At 36.6% G+C, this 16,706-nt stretch overlaps 1 protein-coding gene across 1 annotated transcript in view; it reads left to right on the top strand.

The window, feature by feature from the left end:
- Positions 1 to 16,706, top strand: part of LOC126176511 (tektin-3-like) — a 124,500-nt gene that overhangs the window by 63,676 nt on the left and 44,118 nt on the right. Inside the window, exon 4 of the mRNA XM_049923667.1 lies at positions 8,129 to 8,238. Within this exon, the coding sequence (XP_049779624.1) occupies positions 8,129 to 8,238 (110 nt within the window). The remainder of the gene's footprint in view (positions 1 to 8,128; positions 8,239 to 16,706) is intronic.

Here is a 16,706-nt window from a genome sequence, read left to right as displayed (position 1 = left end):
AGAAGGATGAAGGGAAAGGAACTGGAGAGGCTTAGGACAAGGGGTGGAGTTTGGAAACGTCACCCAGAACCGCGGGTCTGGGGAGACTTACTAGATGAGATAAGGAGAAAGGAGTTTGTTTGGGGAGGAGACTTGTAGATTGTACCAACACCTTGACCCCTGAGGGAAGAGAATAGCGTCAGCAAGAAAGAAGAAAACCTCAAGGTAAAGGAATCCTGGATTCCTGTGCTGCAGCAAACGGCTTTTGCAAGTAACAAGAGGAGAACTGTACTGGAAATGACCGCAAAAAAGCCCCTGGACTTTTATGCATCAGGTACATATGATCTGCATCTGCGAACTCGGCTCCAGTCCACCACCAGCAATGGACGGTGAAACTTTGACAATGCCAGCCACTAGTGCTGACAAAATGTCAGAAAAATCATTAGACAAACGTTGGCCGAAGGACCCGAGACAAAGTTGGCAGTTTGCCAACAAGTGTCCCCAAAAGACTTAACAATTTTATATTATGCTTCTATGGAGAGGAGATTTGCTGATTGTACTGATGCCTTGACCAACCATGGAAGAGAATAGCTTCAACAAGAAAGAAGAAAGCCTCAAGGATTCCCATGCTGCAGCAAATGACCATTGGAGCTAGCAAGAGGAGAACCACACTGGAAATGATTGCAGAAAAGCCCTTGGACATTAGCACGCTGGGTACATACAATCTGCGACCACAAGCGTGGCTCCAATCCAATGCCAGCAATGAAGGGTGAAGCTTTGACAATGACAGCCACTCGTGCTGACGAAATGTCAGAAAAATCATCAGACAAACGTTAGCAAAAGAGCCTGAGACAGAAGCCAACAGGCTGTTTGTCAACAGCTCGTCCTGAAAGCCTTAACAATTTTGTATAAACATTATTGTTCTCATTGAACATATAAAGATCTTTATTCAAAGAGATATTGTTTAAAATATGTCATATAATGTAAAATTTTCTTATGATGAATCCCAGAATTGAGTTAACACAAAAATAACTCAATGAATATGGACAGATAAACAATTTCCAGTGTGGGGCACACAGAAGGCATTAAAAACTCATTTTGGAAGACAGATGGGCAAACATAACGCAGCACTGATGAGTTAATAAAACGAGAGGTATGAATTAACATTTTGGTATTTTTTATCACAACCAGCAAAACTTTTGAAAAAAAGTGAAAGGAAAAGAAGGAGGAGGAGAACTGTCAATATCTTTATAATAATGTGAAAGCAAATGAGACATTTACAAAGATCTTACATCTGGCAAATCATTGTTTGGAAATTCCACAAGTAAAACAACACATACTGAGAAGTGCAAAATTATACTTTATTCATGTGAAGCTAGTAAAAGGAAAATGATGGTGGTTGTATGCACAAAAATTTTAGTGATATAGTAGACCAGGAGCATTTCTCTGAACTGTTTTGCATATAGTCATCAAACTATTGTCTTTAATGAATGCACAGCGGGGAACTCTTGAAATGTTATGTCCTACTAGAGTACATCGAGATGCACAAGCTTCTGGCAGTGCACAAGCCATGAAAAGGAAATATTGTAGATTTAATGAAATATTTTGAGAGACGTGTGTAAATTTTAATACAGTGAAAATGAAAATGGATTTATTTTATGAAAATGTGCAGTAAAAATGGTAGTAAAATTGGTAACCAAACATATTGCAGAAACCTCTTCAGAGACCTCAAAATTCTCAGACTGATGTATCAATGCATTTACTTCCCAACAGTATGTCCGGTTAACAATAAAGTGAATTTATTGCACACTACAAAATTCACAACCTCAATACTAGAAGAAAAAATTATTTCCATATAGACTATTTGCCATTGCCTCCAGTTCAGTGCAGAAAATGTTAAACAGGCTGTCAGCAGACATCAAGTGAAAAACTGGAAATCCACCAAATATTTAGAAACAAAGTTGAAAAAACCCTATTAGCCATTTATTCTACAATTTATCATAATATGTAAGTCAGGGATTCAAATTTCAGTTAACATGAATGATCATATTCAACAAGTTTTAACATTTCTACTATACAGAAACATGATAGTGTTCTCTGAAATCAGTATAAGTTATAAATATTTAGGACAAATTAGTAGATAAAAAGAGCGGCACAGTAGGGTAAGAGGAAGAGCGATGTGTGTGTATGCGTGTGTGTGAGTTTGTTTTCCCCCCAAAGTGCAACTGATTCTCAATAATTTGACACTTGATAATTTAAAACTCTCAGTAATTTGAAATTTTTCCCTGAACCCTTCAAAAATACTCGATAATTTGAAAAAAAAGGAAGTGTTTTGACTCCATCAGTAATTTGAAGTCATAGTGGTGAAGGAATCTCACCAACACTTTGTAATTTGAAGCCAGGACTCTCAATAATTTTAAGTCCAGTGCTTCCCACTGAAGTCTTCCTATTCTAATTTCCAGTTACAAACTCAGACCACCTGTCATTTGTTCACCTGGTCTGTGTCCTATCGAGTCTGCAGTCTGCCTTTGCACTGTGTTGGATTGTATCTGTGTTTAGAAACAGCAAAATGCCTTGAGTGCTAGAAGGAACAACTGTCTTATCAGTTAATGAGAGGATGTTTGTTATTGAAGATAGTGTCACGGAAGTGTCTCACTGTTTCCATGGGTTGTTTCAAGTTGAAGGAAAAACTTAAGTCTTTTGCTCAGTCTCTCAGGATTGAAGGATTCGCGGCAAATGATGAGCGGCTCCCAAATTTAAAAAAAGAAAAATCATGCCATCATGTTAAAGAAAAATCTGTGGAGAGTGCAGCATGGACAGTTCCCTTCGTATTGAATGGATTGATGAACTAAAACAACTTTTGAATGGCTACAACCTACACAACATGTTCAACGCAAAAACAAAACCTGTTGTTTTTTTTCACACTGTAGCATTTAAAGACAAAAAGTGTCATGGAAGAACATTGAGCAAGGACAAGAAAAGAAAATCATGACATCATGTTAAAGAAACATCTGTGGTGAGTGCAGTGTGGACAGTTCCCTTCGTATTGAATGGATTGCTGAACTAAAACAACTTTTAAATGGCTATGACCTACACAACATGTTCAACGCAAAAACAAAACCTCGCTTTTTTTTAAAAAAATTATTATTATTATTATTATTATAAATGTCTTAATTTACTTTTAATCAGACTCTAATTTATTTGAATTTTTTCCCCTGTCCATCTTGACTATTTGAACCCATATTATTTTGTACTCTTGGTAATTTGAACTTTTCTCTTGATCCTTTTTAGTTTCAGGTTATCAACTGTTGACATCTACTTTGCTATTAATTGCATAATATTCTCATTCATAACACATTAAAATGATGTCATCCTAGAAGTAATTCCCATAATTGTTAATGTAAGGAGATTAGTACTAGTTGTAATTGATTGTTAGTATACTCTACAGAATTAAGCATTCAGTTGCTTGTACCTGTTAATGTATAACTTGACTTATTCCACATTCTTGAAGGCTCTCCTTTGTGATAAGATTTGTAAAGCATAATGTATGAATTAATGACCTGGTGTGCTCCATGGAAGAGATGAGGATTGTTCCTGTTTAACATTAATGCCATAGTAGATAATGTTAGTTAGAGTTATATATTTTTCAGATATGATTTGATTATATATGAGACTGTTTTATCTGAAAAAAGTTGGTGTAACATCCAGTTAAATCTTGATGTACAATATCAGTGTGGTACAAATTATAGCAGCTGACACCTTAATGTAGAGAAATGTACATTCTGCTTTTCACAAAATGTAGTAAATGATTAATGTGAGGACACTAGAATCAGTTTTGTCATAAAAGTACTTGAGAGGTACAATGTGCAGAGGTTTGAATTAGAGTGATTATATTAATAAATTATAAGGTACAACTGCTGCCCATCACTATTCTTCAGAAGGTGAAATTTTTAGTACTGCTCATTGACACATATAAAAGTAAAAGTGATAACCCTATCCCAGCTTTCAGAACTGTCAATTCTTTCCTTAGGAGGTAGAAGGGATAGTTTGAGGGAGGTTAAAAAGGAAGGGCAGGTCACTCAGACCCCAAGATTATAGTGACCCACCTGTAATGAGGAAGAGTGTAGACAAAGGTGAAGGGGGAGGTGTCAAGGAGTGTAGGAGGTCCTCCTAACCTCTCTCATTACTTGCACAGCTAACTGCTAGAAGTATCTATTCTGATAAAACAGCATCTATCCTGGCTCAAGGATTTCCAATGTGTTCCCTAGGCCTGTACAAGCATCATTCTAAAGACAGATATGCAGAATAAATACAATTACAGATGAAACAGCCATTACAAAATAAAGTACTGCAACTTGCAGAAATCAATGGATATTAAAGGAAATACTTTTAGTGTCTTCTGTAAGAACATCAACAGCCTCATTAATAAGATTGATGAACTTCTCAATTCGTGTAGCAAAATAAAAGGATAAATACTACATCAGCAGACATTTTGTGCATATTATGACATGTAAATCACTGAAATTAAACAGATTCACCTTGGTAGATACCGATAGAAGCTAATATCATACTACTACTTGCTATTATAGCTCTAATAAAAAAAAGAGGAGGTAACTAGGATTAACTATATATGCAAAAAAAAAGTGGAATTAACTCTCAGGCCACTCAGGTTGTTGAATATTGTGTTGAGCAACTCTTTGAATGTTGTGCCACAATAGTTGTACTGACAACCATCTGGGTAGGCAAACACATTAGCGCACATCACTTATGGGACTCGGGGAGACTTGCCTGCCCTGGATCAAATCGGCCCGGTGGATTAACACCAAGGGCCAGTGTGCTGGCCAGCCTGGATGTGGTTTTTAGGTGGTTTCCCACATCCAGTTAGGTGAATACTGGGTTGGTACCCATGTCCTGAGTCAGTTACACAATTTGAAAACAGTCAAAAACATTTTCACACTTTCACTTTGGATGACACTAGATACAGACAGATGGGGTACATAAATTTCATCTGGATAGGGTGGGGTGGCAGGAAGGGCATCTGGTCACCCTTTAGCACTAACACAGCCAAATCCAGATTAACATGTCGACTCTCGGAAAGTATGGGATAAGGACAGGAAAAATAAGATGCAGACTTAACTAGAAAATCTTTTTTTTTTCTTTCAAGGCCTTAACACTGACTTGTTGTCTTACTGTATTTATTGATGGCACCTAGAGTTGTTGACATCCAACTGTGGATAATTTTCAACATTAAAATTCCCTGTAATTGTTGAAAGACAGAGTGAAAAACCCATTGTCAATATGTATGCAAACCCAACATTCTTCAGTGTTTTAGCATTATTAAATAATAAACAAAACACATCCAAATGAAATTTATCCCTCACAAAGAATATATGGCATGATGGCCAACCAAATTCAAGCAGAGCTAGGCTAATTACATACTTATTTTACTCCTTCCACTCTTTTCAAAAGTGGTTGAAAAAGTGACCTGTAGTGAAATATTAACTCACTTACCTGATGAGAACTTGTTAACTTCTTCTTAGTTTGGCTTTCTCTGCAAATTATTGTAGTCAGGAAAGTTCTGTTAGCTAAATGGCAGTATTTGTTATAAAGCTGCATGAAAAGTAGTAACATATTGTAATGAGAGCTCTGTATTAAAAGATGTAAGTAACAGTATCTTTGAAAACTACAAAAGTAATCAAGTTAATCTGAAGCTATCAACAGGAGATAAACAGCAGCTATTTATTATAACAGAGAAAACAGCAGTGTTTTTCAAAATAGCAGCTTTATTTGTGACTTGATTAAATTTAGCCGGCAGAGATAGCAAATACGAATAACTTTAAGTGGTATGGTGATTATATGTTGTTTATACAGTATACTCAGTTAATTGGATGTACCTTTTGTTAATATATGTCTAACTCCACATCCCTGAAGGTTCTCCTTCTTGGTGGGATGTACAGTGCACAATGGATGGATGCATGGATGGATGAATGAATGAATGAATCTTTATTGGTGTCCCTTCTTCTTGTCTTATTACTTACTGATCATCATTTCCCACCTTGCAACGTCTCTCATTTCTGTTTCATTTTCCCTAGTCCATTAGTGTTTCTGACATCCCTCAATAAACTCCCATGTATTATTTCTCTGCCTGTGCATTTCCTTTGTTAAGCATTCTTAAAGGTCTTTGTACCAGAACAGTCTTCTTTATTTGCATCTATGCCCAGCATTAACTTGATTTGCAATTCAGATTCACAGAGTCACTCAATCTCACCTAATTAATTTTTATTAGACACATACCATGTGTCATTTTTTTAAGTTGACACATCTTTCTTCACAAATTCCTGCTACTCTCTGCTCCACTATGCTTAAAAACAAATGGTATTTTACTGGCACTTCCATCTACATACATTCTTTTAAAGAAGCTGTCTAATTGTGTTATTTATTATCTGTATCATGACATTTTTTCTCTAATTTCTTGTCAGCACTATACCTGACCCTCAACAAGTTACACTTCTTGCATACTAGCCCAGCTGATTAATCTGTGCAACCCCTACATTTCATCAGAATCATCCTGCTAACAGTGTATCAGGAGTTCTGGTTTTGCTCCTCCATTGCTTTTCAGATCCATTCAGAATTCTAGCATTTTATATTCAGCCATATCTTACATTACTTTCTTATTCAAAAGTGATGATACAATCAAGATACTGAGGCAAGTATGTGGCCAACAGCCTTGATCAACTATCTGTCTACACTACCAAAAATCTGCCATAGTGACCCTGTAACAGATATTCTCGGTGAACTTGAAAATCTTTTTAGCCAGGTGGATGTGTCGCAAGTGTTAATTACTGCCTTGATAAAACTTCTCACTATATTTAAACTGTGTGCTCTCAGCCCTTTCCAGTTTCCTAATACACACGTTTCACAAACACATACTTTTTTGCAAACTGGCATTCTTTATCCTGGGCACTTATCATTTTTGTGAGCACTTGTAATGTTATTAACTCCACTGAAATTAGTGGATCAGTGCAGACAAACTCAGTGAAGGAGAAATCAGAATAGGTACAGTGACATGCAACTATGCAAACTCTTCAGATATGCTGCACTCAAAATGTAATGAACACAAAGTGACATTTGAAAATATGTTCCAATCTATGACAGATTGTAATTTATCTGTCCCAGCCTGGAAAAATAGTTTAATCACTTACACTTTCTCTTCTCCAATTTAACACTGTGTTTTTACTGGTGCCACATTATTACCATATCGGTATGACAGATTCACATCACATGCCCTCAATGTAAATCCTCATCAGCTTCATTTTTGGTGGCAAACAATTGTTTCTTTGAGAGAAAATTTACAAACAAATTCAGTGAGTCAGCATTGGAAACAAAATAGTTTCTTCATCTGTGAACTATTGACTGCCTAGAGTAGCCTTCCTTGGAGCAGTAAAATTGGCAGCCACAGATCTGACGAAGGCTGAAGATGACATTTCATTCTATGAAATTGTGGTGAGAACAAAGTCGTGGTGAGCATGAATTACAAAATTTTGTAAAAAATATTGTTAAACTCAATTCTTGCTTTTCGAAACCTCAGTGCTCCTTTTCTGGTGTTGACCTTCACCTATTTGATAGCTTCACATTTCTGTGAAGATGAAATCGACCAAGCAGCAGCGTCTCTATTTTTTGACATGTGTCATTTTTTCAGAGTTAAACATCCACTGTTATGTAGGCTCTTTCAGTAAGTATAGTAGTAATACTGAAAATATTGTGGCATCTTTCATCTTTGATCATTTACTTTCCATTTATTTTATTCAAATTTAGCTCTCTTGGTAGACTTCAGTTTCTGCTGCTGATCGATTTTTATTTTATACTCAATACCTGTACCCTGCATCTCTCATTTTTCCTATCCGTGAACTGACATTTCCTTCCTTTCACCATCATATACCATTTTCTTTTGTCTTTGTCATAGTGAAGAGTATTTGGAAAATTCTGAAAGCTCAAGATTCAGATGCATTTTTAAATTTAATGTCTCCTAGCAATAGTTCACCAACTGGTAAATAATAAATATTGCTTGACAAGTGTTCTTTCATATCTAATTTTTCCCCTCATCGATGGCTTCTCATATATAGTTATTTTATTTTTGTGTCTCACACAGGGATTGATCTTGTTCATGATCAGGTTGAAAAATCACTCTTAAAAGAAGTTGAAATTCAAAGAAATTGCCGAGATCGCCTTAAGAGTATTCATGATAAAGTATGCCAACAGGTAAGTGCTAGTTAAAAGTTTCAAACATGAATGTTAATAACAATTTTAAAAAAATGTGTGTTTTATCATAATTAAGAGAGTAATCTTGGTCAAAGTCAGCAAATTCAGAACTCACAGTTTAGCTGTATTTTGCCCCTTATTTTTTTTTATGTGATTCAGCTGTTTGTACAATCGCTTCTAGTTTGTGTTGTTTCAGTGGCTTGCATGTCAAATTTAACTTTCATCATATAATAAAAACTCTAGTTTTTAATGTCTTTTAATTAGTGACACACACACACAATAATTTGTGCAAGAGGTGTAGTGTGAGACATAAATAAATTTATGATATTTGAAGTTGTATTGAATATATTAGTCCTAAGCAAATTCTGAACTACTAGTAAATCATAGATGAAAGAGGCAATCAATTAACAAAAAGACAAGCAGCAAAAGATGCTGCAGGTGTGAAGAAAGAAACTATTAAATGGTATAAGGTGGTTATTAGAAAGAAAGCTAGAGTTGCAACAAAACAGTAATAGAAATGTACTGTAGCAGAATATTTTGAAGTAAACAAAACTGTTGGGAAATGTCAGTGGATGTGATAAAATACAATAAAAAATTTTGTAAGCAACAGTTGAGAACAAAAAAAGTATAAAGGATACAAATTAAAAAAGATTGTGGCACAGTGACCAAAACAGAATGGAAGTTCTCTGAGCATTTAAAGATTTCATAAATTCTTTTTTGTAGTTGAAGAAATGAATCAGAAACATAGACAGTCAATAACAAAATTACTGGTGTTCTGGAAACAATTCCAGAGGAAATGTGTAAAGCCATTTGAGATGTGATGAAAGAAAAGGTGCATGGAGGTTGTGGTGTCTCATTAGGAATGGTTAAAGCCTGAGGAAAGTAATAGAGAAGGAACTTGTGAAATTATTTACAGTATGTCTGTGATGGAAGACAATTACTTACAACTGGAGCATTATTCTATCTCATGAAAAAGGAGATGTACTAGACATAAAAAACTGTTGCTTCAACATATGTTAGTATACTGAAATTCTAAAGAATATACACTATCCAGCCATTAATGTGATCACCTGTGAGAAGCCTGAGTAACCACCTATTGTTGCAGACTGCTGTGAGATGTGTAGGAAGAGTGTCACTAAGGTTCTGGAAGGTACCAACAGGGCTGTGGAGCCATGCTGACTCAAGTGCAGTGGCCAGCTGTGCTAGGTTTCTTGGCTGAGGATCCACAGTGTGAACAGCTCAATCTAAGTGTTCCCACGGATTCTTGATTAAGTTAAAACCTGGGGAGTTTGGTGGCAAGGAGAGTGCAGTAAGCTCATAGAGGTGCTCTTCAAAACATGTGTGCATACTGTGAGCTGTGTGACACATTGCATTGTCCTGCTGGTAGAAGCCATCGTGCCAAGGAAAAACAGACTGCATGTAGGGATGGTCATGGTCCCTAAGGATAGATGCATACTTGTGTTGATCCATTGTGCATTCTAGAATGACGAGATCACCCAGGGACTGCCATGAAAATGTTCCACAGACCATAATGCACTCAGGGTGTTTGCTTCAGATGTTTCATCCCATACACGCCAACGGCTATCTGTCCTTCATAGCATAAAATGTGATTCATCTGAAAAGGCCTTCTATTGCCATTCGTCGGATGTCCAATTGCAGTATTGGTGGGCCAATTGTAGCCTTTGTTGCCGATGAACAACAGCCAATGGACAGCAGTCAGTGTTAGTACATGAACCAGGCACTTGTTGTGGAAGCCCATATGCAGCTGCATTTACTGAAAGATCTTGAGGAGACACTGTTGGTAGCTCCTTGGTTCATCTGGGCAATCAGATACACAGCAACTGCATGTCTATTTGGCCATTAATGTCTCCACAGCCATTGTTCACCCATGTCATCTATGGCCCATGATACACTGCAGTAGCATTAACACTGGTGTTGGATAGCACCATTTTGCTATGCATGGCTTACTTTACCCAAGGTGGCATGTGAACAGTTTACAAACTTAGCCATTTCTGAAATGCTTCCGCTCTTGGCATGAAAGCCAATGATCATGCCCTCTCGGATATCAGATAAATCATTCTGTTTCTGCCTTACAACAGTGACTGTGTCTCTCCGGCACAGTTTATGTATCCTCCATTGCTAGTGCTGCCACCTGCAATCTCTGAGTGGTTCTTGCACATTAACATTGAACATAGGTGGTGGTCACATTGATGTCACTGGGCCATGTATTCTTACATGCTACAGCTACCACTAGACTAAAAGAAGACTGAAAAATTCAGCCAAGATTTTTGAAAGAATTTTACTAAACTGAATAAGTGAAAAGATAGAAAAGGAGCTGAGTGAAGAACAGCATGGGTTAAAGGAAGAAGCATGATTGACCTGATATTTTCTATCCATCAACTAACGGAAAAAAGTTGGGAGTATAACAAAAGGGTGATAATGGTGTTTATAGACGTAGAAAAGGCATATGACTCAGTTAACAGGGAAAGACTCTGGGAAGAAATGAAGAAGATAGATATAGAAGATGGATACATTAATGTAATAAAGACAATGTACAGAGGACTCAATTATAGAACTAGAACACCATTGGGGAACTCTGAATACTTCAAGATAAGACAAGGACTTAAGCAAGGAAGTATTCTATCACCTGCACTTTTTAATGTTGTGATGGAGGGAATGAATAGGGCAGTTAAAGATATAGTAAAAGAAAAAGATAAAAACATGATTTTTGCGGATGATATGGTAATATAACATTCATAAACTAAGGGCTTTTGAGTATGCAGTGGGGAGATGCATATTGAGAATTAGTAGGAGAGAGAGAGAAATGCAAACAAATGGCTCAGGGAATAGGCTGGATTAAAAGACATAATTATGCCTGTCATGGAAATGAAATAAAGACGGATGGATTATTTAGCCAGGCAAGCAAGTTGTTTACTGGATTGCAAGAGATAAGAATGGACTTATATGATGTAATGGAGGACAGGTAGCTGACATCAGAAAACAAAACATGAGCAACATTGATACGTATAGTTGAAGCTCAAAATGCATGGAAGTGTTTAGAGGAGAGGAGGCAACCTTTTGTCTAGTAATTAAGGTCAAATGGTTGATGATCATGATGATGGTAATGGTACTGAATTATTAAGTATTTGTATTAGTTGTGAAGATAATCATATTATAATCATTTTATACATTTTCTATGGTTTCTTAGTTGCTTCTGTAGTCACGTAGATGTAGTTCTTTGCAAACACCAATAGGTAAACAACACAGATACCAAGGAGCAGGTTAAATGTCAAGAATTCAAATCAGCATATCAGGGAATAACAGGCAGAAATTTCAAAACTAGGTATAAAGAACACATATGAAGCTAGAAGTATGAAAGTAGCCATTGAACCTTTATTGAACATCTTACAAAATCTGGACAAGAACCATATAACATGAAATAGGATGTGAAAATTATTAGAGTGAACAGTTACAACAGAAAACTCCTAACATTACAGAAAACTTTCACATTCAAGGAACTCTTTCAATGAACTAAAGAGTAATACATAATTAAAATGAATGTAAGCTACAACAAACAGAGATATAAAATATTATTGGACTAAATAATAATACACACTCACACACACACACACACACACACAAAGCAAACAAACAAACATCAAATTTATTTATTTATTTATTTTATCCATCTTTCAGCACTAACATGCAATCGATGTCGTCAGAAGAGTTACAGCTATTTGTACATTTATTACGTATAGACACCACCACACAAACAAAAGACAAATGATAAATACTCGGTGACAGTTGTAACACTACACACTGTAAACTCACAGTCAACAACCAACAACGAAAAGTGGAAGTGGAGAGTTCAGGTAAACGTGCTAGAAAAAAAACTTCAAAAATCTGCCGTCTAGAGTATGTATACCAACTAAATATGAGTCCAGGACAACACACATGGATTAATAACATCAGAAATTGTAAATAACACCAATTGCTGATTTAGCATCATGAAAGTTGTGCTGAAAAAGTTGTTTCTCACCTCAGAAAACAAGATAATAGCAAGAAAAAAAATGTAATGTACCAACATATATTACAGGCCACTGAGGATGCTTTGCAAATAAAAGAAGCAAAACATGTAAGGCACAAAACAAATTATCTTTCATTTAGTTTCAAAGATGGAATACATCTCCATGAATAAGCATATTATTGTTACATTTAGCTACCAGGCACTGCCACACACCAAAATGTTTTGGAGCCAGAGTCATCCATCAGTATGTTCTGGAACCAGAGGACCTGAGTAATGAACCAGCTGAAATGTACAAGAAGGAATATAAATATATTTCAAGTTAATTAGTTTCTGATCCACAGATAATTTTACAGTGATATTAAATGTTGCATCTTAATACAACAATGAAATATAATTAAAAGAAAAGAATAAAACAGAGTTAAAGTTCAATAGATTTGTATGTCCAGGCAAATAATTCCTCACACATCTAGTTACACGAAGATTCGTACAGCATGTACGAGTACAATGCTTTTTAAGTATACCTACTTGCAGACAATATGAGGACTATGACAGTGTCCCTGCCTTTCCATTACATCCCATCAGCCCATATTGTAGTGGGGTGGTGTTGCAGAACAGAGCAGTGCAGAGTATTGGACAGCCACCATAGTGCTGCTTTGCAAGTAGATATAGTGGGCAAGGGAACAACATGTCACACATGTGGTAAACCACTGAAATTGTGAGAGGAATTACGAGTAGGAAGAGTTATTCTCTGCAGCTACTTTGAGTACTGAAAAATAATACTAGCAAAAGATTATAAATCGTTATCCATAGAACAGTGCTGTTAGAGTTTATCATTTTCATCAATGCGTATCAAAGAGAAGATTGAGGGAATGATATGTCCAGCAAAACAGAATTAACTAGTAGAAAAATTGAGCCTTTCATCATTTGTCCAGTTGAGTTTTGACAATGCTTCAAGATGTCATTGACCATGTTTGACTGCATCTCACAGTATGAGTCACTTACCTCGTCTTGTATGAGACGTTCCCCGGGAGGGGGAGGGGGTGGGGGTGGACTGCTGTGGCCTGTTGTAGGGTTGTGAGCCACTGAGGCCTATGGTGAGATGAAGCCTCTCCATCATTTCTATCTCCCTGGTTTAATACATACATACTTAATTTAATTACCCTGAAGAACAATTAGCAAATACCCAATTCATTTAAAATGCATTGTTATTTGGTAATACTCCAAGCAATTGCAAATGCTTGTGGCAAGTTCACTGTAAGCAGTGTAGGAAGACATCTAGAACAGTGTGATAGTGGTTGTTTGTAATTTTGAAGTGTATTTCACTTGATGCAAGAAGGAAAGCTGATATAGTGCTAGTCTCTCTGTTACCACAAATGCCAGTTTACTGCTTTACATATTCACTAGAGATGAGGCATATCTGCAGTTAAGGCAGTTGTTCAAATAAATGTTCTTCTACTGAATGACAAAAAATTGAATATGCTTTTGGAATAATGAATGCTATTACATGTATTTATATGCTTGCAAATGTAATTATTACTAAAAAAACTAAACAATGGCAGTCCAAGCATCACCTGTAATGAATTTGTACATAGCTACCACACAAGACAAATAAATGATATACACGTACGACAGACAAACACAGTGCTATTACAGAAAGGCATACTACACCCTGGGATCAAATTGTGCAATGCACTACCCAAATCCATAAAAATAACATGGACTTAAACAAGTCCAAATCAACTGTGAAGGATTACTTGGTTGAGAATTGCTTCTATACAGTAAGGGAATACCTGGAAAAACAAAACTTCCTCACCGATTATGAATGTTTTTATAAAATGTGTGGAGTAAGACAATATTGTATGATTTTATCTTTTGCTAAAATGATGTATGAAAAAAGAAAACAAGTCAAGGAATGTGTATTGTAATTAATGAACAGTCCATTACATTTTGTACACTGAACAGTCCTAGATTCACAGGACCAATACATAAATAAATAAATAAATTGTAAGTGGAGAACACTTCAATACTCAATAGAAACTTTGCCACAATGTGCTGAACATTTTGTGAAATGTGTGTGCACTCCGCAAAACACTGTTATCGACTTAGAAGAATCCCTCAATGTGCAGTGGAAATCAAGAATTGCATGCAATTTAGCATCCGACAGGGTGATACTTAAACAGAGCTTTGAATAAGGCTATCCAAAAAAGAGATCCATGCAAACTTTCTGTAACGCAGTGAAGTATGCTTTTCATTTGGTTGTTAGTTGTGTTACTTTGCACTTTATTATTGGCTGTCATTTTGAGCCAATAAAAGAAATAAAAATGTTAAGTAAATGTAAAAGTTTATCACTGTAACATAGTGTGTAACTATCTGACTACCTCATCCCATAACTTGTTCAAAATGAGTCTTTGATGATGATTTTTACAGTGGACAAGGGCACCAAGTAAACATATTTGACACCAGCATGTCCACTGATGCAATTTTTAACAAAACTGCAAGTGAAAAACAAGCACAACAACAATGCCAAACCTATCTGATGCTGCTACCTGTAGCAGTAGTCTGATGCTGCTGTGGTTCCCAAGCTCTTCCCGAGTTACTCAGACACAATGGTCACAGCATTTCAGGCAGACATGTTTGATCCCTTGCTGATTTATTTCATCAATGCTGTACTGCTCTCATCACACATCCACTGTTCACTTTGCACTGTTGCACTATAACTGCAGCCTTATGCTTTCCAATTTGTCAGAATAACTTAATACCGCATCCCTCCTTAATGAAGAATATGTTGAGCTTCAAAAGGTGGAAGGAGGTTAGTGTTTTATGATTGATCCTCCCAGTGGCATGCTTTGATGTGGAAGCATAATGCAGAATCACAGAGGTATTTTACAGTTCATATGTGTGATATATTTATCAATCCATATTTTGTGTTCTCTGAATAAGCCATTACCATATACTATGATAATATCAGAGACATGCTCGTGCTGCCTATTTTAGATAAGTTAGCAGTAATTATATTTTTATTCTTGTTCAGCACTTTATTGTACAATTGGATTTCCTGGCACCCAAAGACAGTTTTGAGTTTCTTATTTGTTTTTTACTAGCGATCTGCCCTGGCATCACATGGGCAGCACCAAGTATCTATGGTCAGATGACTTATCTGGCCTAGTGATAATTTTGTTTATGGGCCACTGCATAGAGTTTTAAATAAAATTCAGAGAACAACATTAGGTAACTGAATATCATCATGTTCATACAACTTAAGCAATGTAAGCAGCATGGGCCAGAAAAGTTCTTAAGAGGCATGAATGTTACCTGTTCCATATTTAGGAGTGTGGGGTGTGACTGCTCATCTCAGCATCTCAGTGATGAGAACATATCACGATTTAATTAATCCATTTACAACCAGTATCAGTATTCTATACAAATCATGGGTGTAAATATGTGTGTGAGATTGGATATGTCTTTTTTTCTTTTTTTTTTAAAAAAAAATTGTAGCTTATTATGTATCAGAGACTGAGTGGGTCATGTCCAAAGGTCACAAAGAAAATAAAAGAAAAAGAAAAATAACACACCTGATCTAGACGTGTAGTCCATGACAGCACTCCTTTGAACAGAGTCACTGCCACAATTCTTTTGTCGCAGGCCATTTGTGACAGACTTTTCCCCCTGCCCCACAAAGAATCTGTTTCAAGCAAAGCAGAATGCTGGAAGTTGAGGCATCCGTTATGCTGCTTAAAACCTTACTGTATGTCAACCATTTCACGAAGCCAAAATCATTGTACAGTGGCTTGAGGAACATGCTAACCGCATTGATGTCCTGGCCATCAGATTTGCCTCATTTGAATCATGTGGAACAAGTCTGGAATGCTCTTGGGTGCCAGCTCAGCATCCACAAATCAACAGCCCAGAAATTGTGTGACCTGTATGTAGACATCAGGTGCCACATAGCTTCAAAAGCCTGCCAAGGACTTGTCAAGTCCATCCCAAACAGAATTTCTTCTGATTGTGTTCCAAATGTTGACCAATACACAAATCAGTGGATCGTAATGCTTTGGTTCAGCAGTGAATTTCAGTGGATAAATAGTTGTACAGGTGCAGATCCAATCTGTCATTTCAGCTCACAGCTCCAGGGGCCAGTGCAGTAGAGAACAGTATAACTGGCAGTTGCTTCATTCATTGCTTCATTCATACATGATATCTTGTGAACAGTAGATGCAAGTGGACAAGCAGATCCTACCGTCCTAGATTTTCAAGAGGCAATTGACAATGTACCATGTCATCAACTGCCAAATGAGATACAGTTACATGAAAAGTGTCTTTGAAGATAAGTGATAAGTTTTATGAATTTTTTACTAACTGTACATTTTACTGGGCTGCTAATATCCAGCAGAAATGAGAGCAATATTGGCTGCACCCCAATGAACTGCAGTAGGAGCTCTAA

Source organism: Schistocerca cancellata, chromosome 3 (genome assembly GCF_023864275.1).
Source record: "Schistocerca cancellata isolate TAMUIC-IGC-003103 chromosome 3, iqSchCanc2.1, whole genome shotgun sequence".
In the NCBI taxonomy this organism is placed as follows: Eukaryota; Metazoa; Arthropoda; class Insecta; order Orthoptera; family Acrididae; genus Schistocerca; species Schistocerca cancellata.
Note: the sequence above shows the minus strand (reverse complement) of the source record. Positions and strands in the feature narration are given on the sequence as shown.